Consider the following 13677-nt stretch of genomic DNA (forward strand, 5'->3'; position numbering starts at 1 on the left):
AAAGGCTTTACAAAAACTACAAACAATAAAAGGTTGCGCGACCGTGATATCCTCGAGGGGGTGAGGTACTTCCCCTTAGTAGCCCTGTGACATACGTTGCAAGCGCACATGTGTTTTTATTTGTGTTTGCGGTCTCAGATTCCGCGCGCGACCGATCGTGTTCCGGAAAAATTCATGAAATAAAATTGAAACCTGGGTGAGTACTTTATGTTATTTGTACTATATTACTTACAAAAGTACAATATTTTGTGTAATATTAGATTTAATTATTAATATCAAATTATTAATATTATTAATATTATTAATTAATAATAATTATATATTATTTATATACTTATATAAATTATAAAAATATATTATATAAGTTAATTAATAATAATTAATGTAACAAACCTGCTTTATACAACAGAATACCTTAAGACAGATTGTTGTGTGTGTGTGTGAACTTTTAGTTCTCTAAGAATCCGCTAGATGGCACTGGCCCCCATTTGGCGTTATTTCTGAATCGCGGTGTTAAGATTTTCCCTCGAATGTAAATTAAACATAATATTGTTAATGTGAAGAGAAATCTGAGAAAACAGAGAGCTCAGTAAGACAACCAGGAGTTTTTGAATTTGAATTTTAATTAGAATTAGAATTAGAATTAGAATTTGAATTTGAGTCCCTTCTTGGGAACTGCTACCCGGATCTTCTGGTATTTCGTACGCTCATATAGGGTGAAAGATTATTGCGATAAATAAACCTCATCTCGCGGAATGGTTTCCAGGAGTCGAGTCCCTTCTGGGAACAACTGCCCGGACCTTCCGCATATAGGATGAAATTTTATTGGCGACATACAAGGTGAAATTAAAAATCTTCTGAACCACTTGGCTTGTTTTGGTAACCTCATCCAACGGACAAAAGAACCTCCCTCCTTTACATTAATAATTTAATTATAATAATTAAATAATTAAATTATAATAATTAAATTATTTATTATTTTACTATTTGTTGTAGACACAACATGAGTTACGACGAATCAGAACGGCTTGTAGAGGAAGCGGAAACAGAAGATGAAGATTTTGATAATGTCAAACCATTGCTACTGATAATGAGTAGGTTATCGTACTACCTGCTCGTAAAAAAGTTATAAGTTTTTTTATTTTGTTTTCCTTTTTTATTTTATAAGAATTGAGATAGTACCTACGTAGAACGTCATGAAAAAAACATTCAAAATTAATTGTGATTTTAGAGTTCCTACAATATTGTGCAATTGATGACAATATTGATTGATCTCATTGTCATTCGTCTACCGTGGAACTGTTGAGTGGAATGTTCAAAGTTCGCTTGAACAATAAAATAAAATTACCTAGCAGTGGGAAAATGGTTGCCACAGGGGCCGCTGCACCTATGACTTTAACTCATAAATTACGTACATTCAGAGAAGAGCAAGCACCCGGGTCGTAACCCGGCGCTTTGTTAAAGCCGGTTTAAATCGGCTTAAAACCCATTATAACGCCCAAAGTCGAGGGCAAAATCTATTTACGAGTACAACTAAATATGTGTTGTAAATCGAGATTTGTTCAAGTTGAATGACATTATTACAAAAGTTTTGCTTTTCGATTTTCCTTTCTATTGAATCAATTTGCTTGAAAATCGCATTGAAACAAATCGATATAAAAAATTGTTAGAGATCTTAAAGAACTTATGAACTTGAATAGATTTTCATAAAAATATTATAATACAATAAATATTATATATAATAATATCATGTGGAGTTGCCTCTTTTTCGTTTAAAAAAGATTTTTAACATCGAAATTTGTAAAAACTATGGAATTAACTACCTCCGTGGCTGAACGATTCCCATGTTGGTATGCCATGCAAAGGTTCGGGTTCACCACAAACAAATAACCACAGCAATTAGATTCCCAGGCGGGATTAACTAGTCTCAATTGTGGTTTCTCCCATGACATGATGATCGTTGGCAGGGTAGCCATATGAAAATAATTTATAAACTAACGCGCATTCAAAAGACGAGCTTTGTGTGAAAGTTACTTGGAAAGTGAACAACCGAACGCGACCACCCCTTGTGAATTCATTTTCACAAGGGGTGGTCGCGTTCATCTTCAATCATTCCATCTTTTACATGAACTAATTACTGTAAAATGTGTGAAGGTGTTGAAGGTATTTCCCTTCAACGTTTCCTTTATGGTTAGTTTCCAACATAGTTACGTACATCCGTAATATTGACAACCTCTGTGGCCCAACATTTTGCCCTGTGGGCGTTAGATAATGAAGTCGAATTCGATTCCCAGTAGGATAAATTTGGGAAATGAGCTTTTTAAACTCTGGAATGAATTCCGTTGCACTAGTACCAATGATTCAGGGAACTCCGTAGATTGTGACCAGGTAATTGTTGTAATTGTTAATTGTCTTGCTCAGCCAGTTGGTTTTTTTAACTCCAAAAATGTCTAAATAAAATAAATGCAGTATGATGTGTATCTATGTTGGGAGTGTGTTGTGATAGGTGAACCTAATGGAGACCTCTCAGTCGGTGGACGGGAATTTTGCCGCCCATGTTGAGAGTACCCTGGTTGGTGTGCACCCTCGAAGTGTTCCAGGGGTGACCCAATGCGGAGTTGAGGAAGGAGGGCTCTAACATCTTGCTCCCCCATCAGAACATCGGAGGGTCAAAGGATGGACGATCGCCGAAGGGCTATGAAACGTTATTGCCATGTCACGACCTCTCATGCACCGGCGGAAAGTGGAACACCCATGGAGTTTAGTGCGGTCGGGCTGCTCCCCTTCAAGGTTCAGCCCAGTCCCACTTTCTGCCCTGTACCCGCATGGCCGAGACATCTGTATATAGATTCCCCCGGGTAAAAAAAGGATAGGTAAACCTAGTCCTATTTAGTCTTCTTTTATCAGCATGAACTTTCTGATAATTCGGTGAGTATTTAAAATTACAGCTTTTCATAAGGTAGTACGGAGGGTACCTTTCAAATCTAATAATTTCAGAATGTAGTAAATTGAAGTCATAATCCAAAAATAATAAAACAGGCCAATGACGACGATTGTTGTAAATTTCACACAATTGTTTGTGGTAGCTGAAAAACGTTTCATAACATAAACATAACCGCTTGTAAATTGTCTGTATTTGAACATGTATTGTCGGTGATTGTTGCGCCTGGACCTTTCAGAAGTTTTTCATTTATTTTCAATAATGGAGGAGGTGAATTAATACATAGGAGGTTTAATAGAAATCGTCAGTAAAGGAGATGTTTTTCCCTTTTCCGTAACATACTCTGGATTTCTTATTGATCCTAAAGTCATTCTAGTAGCAGTAGAGCTGCTCGTGAAAGAGTTCAACAGGGAAGTACAGCCACCCTACCAGTTGTTGCCGCTAAATATAAATAAGCATCATTTTGTTTTGGTTTTGAAGTGTAAGGTGTTGGTGAAACTACAGGCACATGGGACTTGCCTACTTTACGTCTCAGGAATTTTGTGTTAGTGCTCTTCAGATCTGTGCGATTTGAGGCTGTGGAAAGCACATTTGTAGTTACGATTTGGCGTGTTGCATACAACATGGCGCACGACTTGTTTGTGCCGTCATTTGGTATCATAAAAAAACTTCTGTATTCCAAATAATTAGTAATAAATTTTTAGAATCTCGGTAATACTAAGAGAAACATTGCGATAATATCTGCATATCCAAAAAAGTTCACAGCCCTTTGAAAATACCCTGAATCCAGTAGTGACATAAATATAGTTCCAAATGATTTATTTTGGCCTCGAAGAACTTTACTACTACACAAAAATTGTACAACAATTATATATACAGGAGAATCAGATAACTTCTTTGATACCCAGGATCTACCTCAGGACCAAGATTGAACAGGATTCTGCACCCATATTGTTAAGTGTCAACGCGTGTGTCGATATTCTGTTTTATAGCACGCTCTTAAGGTAGAAGTGTCCAGATGCATCCTAAGCCCAGTGGGTGCCTACCTGAAAGCACTGTTCACCCTTTGGTCTAGTTAAAGCCATCGGTGACCAATTGCTATACTACAGAATAAATTACCATAGGGAGATATTATAACAGAACACTTAGATAGCTTGTCATTCTAATACTTTACACAAGAATCAACCGATCCGTCTTTTGTTTTGCTGGATTTCCCATACCTGAATGGTTTACGATTTTGTGCCTTATTTTGTAAATATTAACTTAATTTATTATTAATGAGAGTCCAATCTTGGCATAACCAACATTTCAAAGGTATTTCACTGTACCAAACCCATAATCTTTTCCTAAGTAAATGTTTAGAGTTCTTAATCAAATTATTTCCTATTGTTGCGTACATTACCTCTTTGTTTGTTTACAAAACATCATCAATATTTACAAGCCTTGTTACCTTTAACAAGCCTTTCAGTTTGATATGAAGTGCTCTAAGAAATGAGTCCGAAATTTATATTAATTACTTTAGTATTTATTCCCAAGATTTACTGTAAATATCATGCCCCAACAAATTACTCTTACAACGAGTTAAGTGATCATACAATGGTGACTGAAAACGGTGTCTTCCCATACGTAGTAGCTATATTAAAGAAATCTTCTTATATCAGTGCTGGAGCCTTAATTGATGATAGTTGGGTGTTGACAGCTGCAGATGCATTATATTTGTGAGTGGTACTATATAAAACAAGTAACTGGTGATAAATGACACGTCTACCTCTAACAGTTGCCGTGCCACTCAGAACTTTAAATCGCAAAGAGCTGATGGACACTGCCTTTACCCATCAAAACCGGGATGCGGCAATGCGCATATTACTACTTAGCTGTAGAAATACTGCAGGTATATGAGACTTATCAACTTTATGTTATAGAGTGACCGGGCGCAATGGCAGTACTCCTCTGATCTTTGCGATTTAAAACTTTAACTGGCATAGCAACTATTATAGACAGGCGTGTCGCTTACCACCAGGCAAACGAAATTATCGCCTCGTTATTTAATAATCATACTATAATAAAAAACAAACTAAGTTTTAATTTCGTTATAATTACATAATATTGTCGCACGTGACTGTATAATATTAAGAGAATACCTTCTTTGGTCTCATAAAAACGATTGCATAATGTTCAACTTTTGCCGCAATTCGCTACCTTGTTTCGTTTTATATCATTTATAATAAACGTTTATCACTGTTTTTATTACTTTTATCGCAGAAACAGCATTAAATATTTAGAAGTTAACCAATCAGGTGACTAGTTAGTGGCTCATGATTGGTTAATTACTTAACATTGACATTGCCTTGATCTCTATAGTGAAGCAGTTTTTGCACTTTGGGTACAAGAAGAGATCCTGTGTCAAATTCACAGTTAAAACAATTTAGACAACTTTCTACATAGGTTTTGGATTGGGTTCAGCAATTAAAGATAGGATATTCCCAAGTTTCAGATCAGGTTATTGGTTTAATTACGACTCAGATATTTTATACTTAAAATTCTAATTTTTGTCCACAGATTACGAGAATCCATTCGAGAAATCAGAGTACGGTTAGGAAGCATTAACTTCAAGAAAGGAGGTACACTTCTACCAATAAAATTCTTCGAAATTCACCCATATTTTGAGGATACCAAACCAGAATATGACCTAGCATTGGTCAAGTTGCCTAGACCAGTTCAGTTAAATAACAATTTGAATCCTATCAGACTGCAAAGGAAAATCAGACCAGTTACTGCATCCCATTTTATTGTGACGGCTTGGCCTAGCCCTGCGGTAAGTGCTAATGGTTTAAATTATTTTTTAATATTAAAATATAATCGTTGTTAACAACTTTTTAACCGTTGCGCCATCTATGAGAAATCTATGATAGTATTTCGTCACCCAATTAGGCACCTATATAGGTTCCAGCCCTGGCTAGAGATTATTAGTCAGCGCTATTCACTGTAATTCAGTGTTTTATTGTTTTGTGAAATTACTCCACTAGTTTATTATAATTATTAATACAAAGATCGAACACTTATAATCGTTAATTCAGTTCATCTATTCGATTCATTTTGTTAGTATTTTTAATACTCTTTTCTTTTTTTTAATTTCGCTATACGGGCTTTACAATATGATTTCCAACGCTTTCTGTGTAGTTGCTGCTTACTGCTTCTCCAGATGAACAACGTACTGACAAAATTCATGTATTGAAATCACTAAACTTTATATATTGAATCTTTCTAGGCACTATCACTAATATTTTTACTATACTTTAATTGCACTTACAGGCTGTGAACATAATTCATAAAAATGAAATAACCTTTGTTAAACGCATTACTTACGTTCTGATACTTTTACACTATCTTTTTTTTACACTAACATCGCGGATTAGTATCTCTATTATGAGAGTATGATTATGAAGTAGAAATGAAATGGTGAACAATTCTGAATCCGAGGCACTCTTGTTCAAAGAATCTTAAACACGTTTACTATTTGATGTCATTTTTAAAACACCGAGAGAATGCTTCAATTTAACTGACGTTATATAACACGAGTGCGCCACGAGTTTGTGCGAATGTGTGCATCCTTATACCTCGCGAAATAAGCGACAAAATCCAACCGCTCAATGAACATCGGTAGATTACGAGTACTCGAACGGTGCATAATAATATTTGTCTATTAACAGGAGGCGACTTCTCGCCACAATCCACAACGTCTCATAGATCACGATAGAATTTTTTTTCCCAAATTAAAGCTGAATCGAGAGAAGAACTCCGAGGAGTTGCAGCAGCTACGTTCAATGGAAGTAATCAACCGCCGTCGGATACTGTCAGTGGCACATTTGCATCCGTCAGATTCTGAACGATGTACTGAAGAGATGGAAGGACTGGACATTAATAATACAGAAACGTTGATGTGTTTAGATCCAGCGATAGGAACCGAGCCTTGTACGGTAAGTAATGGCTTAACATCAAAGTCTTTTGGGCTTTATTATTTATTGAAATATTCATAAAACACAATACATAATATTCTTGTAAGAAGCTTTTATGTGAGATTACTATTTGTGAAGTTTTGTGTTTGAACAGATTTCCAGCGCCATTGTTCTAAGTGCTATGGGTAGGTTTTAGGAAAAGAGATTTATTTAAAGCCATAATTGTTCTCGTGAAAAAGAAATTTCAAAAAACTTAAACTATAATTATGCAAAAAAAATCCATGATTGGCATTTAAATAATCTTCTCGGTAAATCACATTTAGAGAAAAGCTAAAAAATATTGAATGATACTAATGTACATATAAATCACTTACCACATATACCAGTAGCAGTTTAGTAGCAGTAGATCTCTTTGTAAAAGATTTCGTCCAGAGAAATACTGCCCAACTACCGCCAAGCAGTAATGTGAGCATTACTGCTTGGCGGCAGAATTTGGCATCACGATTTTGAAAAGTAAGGAAAAGTAAGGTTTGAAAAGTAACTGCTGAAATTAGAGGCACTCGGGACTTTTCAACTTATGTCTCTGGGCGACGGATGCAGTGGCGTACTTCAAATCTTTGTATGACAGCCGTATCGCTTACCATCAGGTGCACGACTTGTTCATCCTATCACTTGGTACCTGTCATAAAAAAAGAACCAGAACGTTTTTACCGAAATAAAAAACAATTGAAGTCATTCTTCTTTCGTGGATTTCTTGTTTCCATGAGTGTACTTTCGCTTTTTGTGCCTATAACAAAATTTGGAATTCTGTTACGTCGTGGACTTCAAAGCACAGGACATTCTTTAGTCACATATTATGCGGTTCGAGCGAAATATGACTAAAGCGTTTAGTGATTTGGCCTATTAGCAGTCTAACTATTGCATGAATGAGGCATTTGATCTGTCAATGCACAAATCGGGCCATCTAAGGGAGTCCGCAAACAACACATTGAAAACAAATCCAAATTTTTGGAATAAAATTGCATATATTCGTTTTTTCAGTGTCAGTCGTGATGATGGGACCTGCAAGGGGCCTGAAATGTTAGTTTGTTTGAAAAAATAAATAAACGCGATTTAGATAAACAAAAAAGTTCTTACATATCCAATGTGTAATAATGGCAAAAACTCGATAATCACTTTGAAAATTGTTTTTGATATTAATAGATTCAGAGATCCTTAAATTAGTGAAACGATTATCACGATTTGCTGGTTTCTAACCACGATATCCCTACTAATTATTCTACATATATCATCATCCATATGATGTATATCATCATCCATAGTCTTAAAATCTATACCCTAATTTCAATTTCAGAGAGATATCGGGGCTCCAGTAGTCCTTAACAACATACTCTGGGCTGTGATATCTTCATACAAACCTGAAGACTGTGAATTGGACTCCGGGCCGTCATTTGCAACTAAGGTAGCGGCGAATGATATCAGTTCCTGGATTCACGCTACAGTACGAGGACATAGATGGAGTCACCAGCAAAATAGGATTTTTGCTAATGACGACGAAGATTACGACGAGAATGATCTAGACGACGATGACAGTAGTTGACATGGGCGTTTTATTTCTCTTTTTTATATCAAGTTCACCCTCAATCACTATATTATAATTCTAAACGAATTGTTTGTCATTATTGCCTTGACAGTAGATTACAAATGACAATAGAAACTGTACCTTATCTCTTTGTTGAAATTCTTCATCACCTAATGAAAGAAGCAGTATTGCCGTTTTTGTAAACGATATCACAGTGTCACAATATTTACGATCCATTCAATGAACGGACTTCGATGGCCCAGCAGTTTGCACTGTGGGTGCTGTATGAGAAGGACCACTTTGGAACTAAATGTTTGCACTAGGCTTCGTCAATAGGTACTGAAATATAAAAACTGGGATCAACATCCCGCCCTATATCGTGACTGGCTCATAAGTTCTTATTAAACTGGCAGCATTGCCTCGCTGGATTGCAATGGAGACCTGTTGAATCAACCTAGACCCAGGGCGGTGATCGCATGTTGATCAATCGATCTTTTGTTTAGTAGTTTAGGTTAGGTAGTGTTAACAAGAGTTGATCCCGTTGCTTTAGTTTTCATAGCCACACCAATGCCTGGTATCGGTGTAGTTACCTAGCACATTTACATTGTAGTTTATTTATTTATATATAATCTTCAAAAATTATCAAATATAAAAGTAACTTTTAGAGCGTTAAACGTTAGATTTGTGAGATCGAAGTCAAAACAAGTAAGTTTTACGCTATTGTACCTACTTCTATCTCGTCTCAAAAGTACAGGCAACAAATATAGATACAAATATTTAATTTAAAACAAATCCTTTCCCTCTTTACTAACAAGCACAAATAGGAAACAAATGACTTAAATTAATTAAAAACTCGAAAAATTTATGAAATAAAAACAGTTTTTAAACTTTTATGTAAGTCAACATACAAGAAATACTTAATAAATACCAGCTTTAGACAACACGTAAAAATAGTAAATCTAAATTATATGACATCACAAGGTTAATTAATATCTTCGAACATTTCGTTAAAACAATAACGTTCATATTAAGATAAAACTATAAAGTGACAGAAGGGATTATTTCTTGTCTTGAGACTGACTTCAGACAGATGTGACATAAATAGAAAGGAAATAAGAACTGAACGTGATAGACGGTCCGCATCGTCTCCTTTGTAGTATCACACAAGGCGCTGTGAAGTTTAGAGTATGGAACAGTGGAACGTAAAAATGTATTTTCTCCATCAAAAACCGTGCTATAACGCGGCCTCTGCCTCAAAACAAAATTGCGCAGTGGAGTCGTACGTGTAAAGCTTCGGATGAGAAGCTATTTTCGTAGCTGTAGAGCTCTTTGCAAAAGAAGGAAGGGTATTACTGCTTAATTAACTTTACCTATTTCTGACACCAAACAGTAATGCGAGCAGTAATGCGTTCCAGTGCCACATGAGAGTTGTTAATTTATGCCTCAGGGCGATGGGTGCATTGGCATTTCCCCTTAGATCTTTGCAATGTCATGCTATGGACAGGCGCTTCGCTTACCAGCATGTATTGTATTCCTAGACACACATTAATTTTTTATTAGTATCTTATCGTTTAACCTATATAATATAGGGTTAATATTTTCTATCTTATCCGCTCACGCGATACATGCAGCCGTAGACGCATACCACACCTAGAGGTGCCGGTGATGATTTTATACCGATTTATCGGATATCGAAGTTATAACAGGTAAAAGAACTAATATTAATTGCTATTTCGGTAACTACTCTATCAAACCATAAAGTTTTTAATGCCTGGGTCTGTCATTTAAAAAACACACAACTTCAAAAATACGTCACGACAATGTTATTGTTATTGTGTGTTATAGTGTGTTATTGTTTGTGCTGGTGATTTCGGTGTTTATTTATTGAAAACACACCGTAAGTAGCGTTTTTTAAATTTACCCTGAACATAAATGTTTATAAACTATACTTTAAGGAGTAATTTCATGGTAAACGTTAGAACCACTCAAACGGAATATTATCATATTTGTCCAAGTACACCAAAAATTTCATTAGTGCTTTTTAAGTGCAGGATTTGCAGTGTATTACTGCATTTTATTTGAGATGTTTTTGTTGGTAGTACGGAGGGTATTTATTTAGCAATGCAGAATAATAATTTTTATTTATAAAAACTTGTATTTAAACTGAATGCTTTTCTAATTTGCGAAACCAAATAGCCGCCATTTTGCGGTAGAAGGAGCGTATTCAACCGAAAGACGTCCACTGCTGGATATCTCTTCTGAAGCTGTAACCAAGTCATCGGTCCACCTTTAACATAAAATTTATATATTATATATTTCTCTTGCTTCTTTTTTTAAAAAATATGGTGCCTGCACGTTGTCTAGATACTATACCTACTTCATACTGTACTGTAGTAAAGGAACGGGGAACTCCAATTGTGTAAGACGTAGTAACATTTTCTCGACTTGAAATTTTCTCAAACAATCTAAACATACACCTGTTTATTATTACCCTGAAACGTGTTAATCATTGTAAAACCAAGTGCCGTGAATAATGTAAAACTTGCTCAAGGAAATTTAATAGAAACCTTAAACATACCCATAACGCTATAGAGTTTCTCACATGAAACCATAACACCGTCTGGAGCCAATAAAGAGGCAATTTGCACATAACGTCGCGGCGTAGATATGATACACACGGGCGGATAATGTTAGATGCTAAGTTCATTGCAAGTAACGATGTTACTACCACGATATTTAATATTTATTTGTGAAAATACTCCACTTGCTTTTTACAATAAAATTATTAACGTAAAGAGAAAAAATCCTTAGATCCGGCTGGATTCTAACCAGCGGCTTCGTCTGGCGCTCTCCCAAGTAAGCTACGGAACAAACCATCAGACCCTACGATTTTTTCTATGTGCTTGTTGCGCATTGACATAACCCTCGAAATTACAGAAATCCTAACAGACTACAATTTTTTGAAGTAGGTACCTAAGATGGAGAAATATGATCAATACGGTTTGTGCATGTGTATTACATTTAAAAGTATCACATGATTAAAAAATATGGAGCCCAGTATATTACACTCACTGGCCAAGCGATAACAACATGTGCAATATTTAGCCGTCTCGTAAATACGTCGTGACAATCGTGTGTGTTATTGTTTGGGCTGGTGATGTCGGTGTTTATTTATTGAAAACATACCGTAAAGGCCCATTTAGATGGGGAGAGTTTCTCGCACGCTTCGTGACGAAAACTCGTAGGCGATTATCGTAAGCAATAATCGCCGTAAGATTATAGTATCATAATGTTTACATTCAGGCAAGAACTAAAATCTCGCCTACGATTATGTCATACGAGATTCGCAAGCAACTTAATCGCCTCCTCGACTGTTTACACGGAGAAATATGTAGTAAGGAGATTCTTGCTTACGAGTTTTCGACTTGTCTAAACACGATCTCGTATGACATTTTTTCAAGTTCATACGATTATCGTACAAATCGGTTCGAACCGTTTTGACTGCGAGAATTGCCATTCGAGTTCAGTGATTACTGCGGTATTGACTATGGATATATAATGAAATGACGCAAAAATCATTCAAATTTGGAACTGCTGATAATATTAAGTTCATTGCACTGTATAGAAATATAATTTTGATTTATCATTTTTTTTTAAATTATATAACTACTGACACAAACAAAACTGACAATTATGATAAATTTATAGGGCGAGTGAGTGCGTGTGTGAGTGCGTGAGTGACTGAGTGAGTGAGTGCGTGCGTGCGTGCGTGCGCGCGGGCGTGCGTGCGTGCGTTAGTGAGTGGTGAGTGAGTGAGTGGTGGAGTGAGTGGTGAGTGAGTGAGTGAGTGATGAGTGAGTGAGTGAGTGAGGGGTGAGTGAGTCAGTGAGTGGTGAGTGAGTGAGTGGCTGAGTGAGTGAGTGGTTAGTGAGTGAGTGAGTGAGTTGTGAGTGAGTGGGTGAGTGAGTGAGTGAGTGAGTGAGTTGTGAGTGAGTGGGTGAGTGAGTGAGTGAGTGAGTGAGTGAGTGAGTGCGTGAGTGAGTGGTGAGTGAGTGAGTGAGTGAGTGAGTGAGTAGGGAGTGAGTAGGGAGTGAGTGGGGAGTTAGTGAGGAGTGTTTATTGAAAAGTACATTTACTTGAAAAGTCGTGTCGGCCATCTTGGATTTAGAAATAAATGCTATGTTCGTAATGAGCACCCCCAAATACCTCAAAAACGATACCCAACTTGCCATTATTTGAAAAGTGCGGGCACGACGTTTCATCCTGGATTTAGAAAGGAGTGCCATATTCGTTACGAGAGCACCCTAAATACTATATTGCCCACGCTATATTCGACCACAGAGGCACTCACTCACTCACCGTTATTTGAAATTTTTTTTCGCTCTTGTTCCATTAATTCTTGTCTTAGAAAAGCAGTGATAATCAAAACACCCTCGCGCGCTGCACTCGTGGTAGAAACGGCTGGCACAGAAACTCGAAATACGATTTTTGCTTTCGAGTGCTGTTTACACGGAGACGTTATATTGAAAGGCGAGGAGATTATCGCTCACGTGGACGGTCGATAATCGCAAATGTTTAGACGAGGAAAGTTTTTTTATATTCTTTCGATAATCGTATCTTCGAGACGAGAAACTCTCTCCATCTAAATGGGCCTTAAGTTGCGTTTTTTATGTTTACCCTGAATATACATAAATGTTTATAAACTATACTTTAAGGAGTAATTTCATGGTAAACGTTAGAACCACTCAAACGGAATATTATCATATTTACCCAAGTACACCAAAAATTTCATTAGTGCTTTTTAAGTGCAGAATTTTGCGGTGTATTACTGCATTTTATTTGAGATGTTTTTGTTGTAGTACGGAGGGTATTTAGCAATGCAGAATAATAATTTTTATTTTTAAAAACTTGTATTTAAGCTGAATCCTTTTCTAATTTTTAACTGCCTCCGTGGCCGAACGGTTACCATGCCGGACTGCCACGCAGAGGTCCCAGGTTCGATTCCCGGGCCGGGAGAAATATTTGTATGGCCTACATTTATTTCTCTCGTGAGTTTGGGTGTAATTTGTGGTTGTCTAATTGTGTGTCCATGGCACCCGCGACACAGGGTTTCCCTAGTGCGGGGCTATGTTGATTGTGAGCGTTATTATAAAAAAAAAAAAATTAAGTGGTAATTATACAATTCAAATGCCTACCCT

At 36.5% G+C, this 13677-nt stretch overlaps 1 protein-coding gene across 2 annotated transcripts; it reads left to right on the forward strand.

The window, feature by feature from the left end:
* Window positions 1-4415: 4415 nt before the first annotated feature.
* On the forward strand, window positions 4416-8690 carry LOC113229046 (hypodermin-A-like). 2 transcript variants are annotated; one of them, XM_026462527.1, is made up of 4 exons: window positions 4416-4659; window positions 5501-5756; window positions 6721-6918; window positions 8252-8690. In XM_026462527.1, exons 1-4 carry the CDS (start codon window positions 4433-4435, stop codon window positions 8495-8497), a joined length of 927 nt encoding a protein of 308 aa, XP_026318312.1. In that variant the 5' UTR covers window positions 4416-4432; the 3' UTR covers window positions 8498-8690. The 2 variants fall into 2 exon arrangements, with proteins under 2 accessions (XP_026318312.1, XP_026318311.1); XM_026462526.1 differs by having other exon boundaries at window positions 4417-4659; window positions 6652-6918; window positions 8252-8685.
* The last annotated feature ends 4987 nt before the right edge of the window (window positions 8691-13677 follow it).

Source organism: Hyposmocoma kahamanoa, unplaced genomic scaffold, assembly GCF_003589595.1.
Source record: "Hyposmocoma kahamanoa isolate Upper Pololo Valley unplaced genomic scaffold, ASM358959v1 270, whole genome shotgun sequence".
Taxonomy (NCBI): Eukaryota; Metazoa; Arthropoda; class Insecta; order Lepidoptera; family Cosmopterigidae; genus Hyposmocoma; species Hyposmocoma kahamanoa.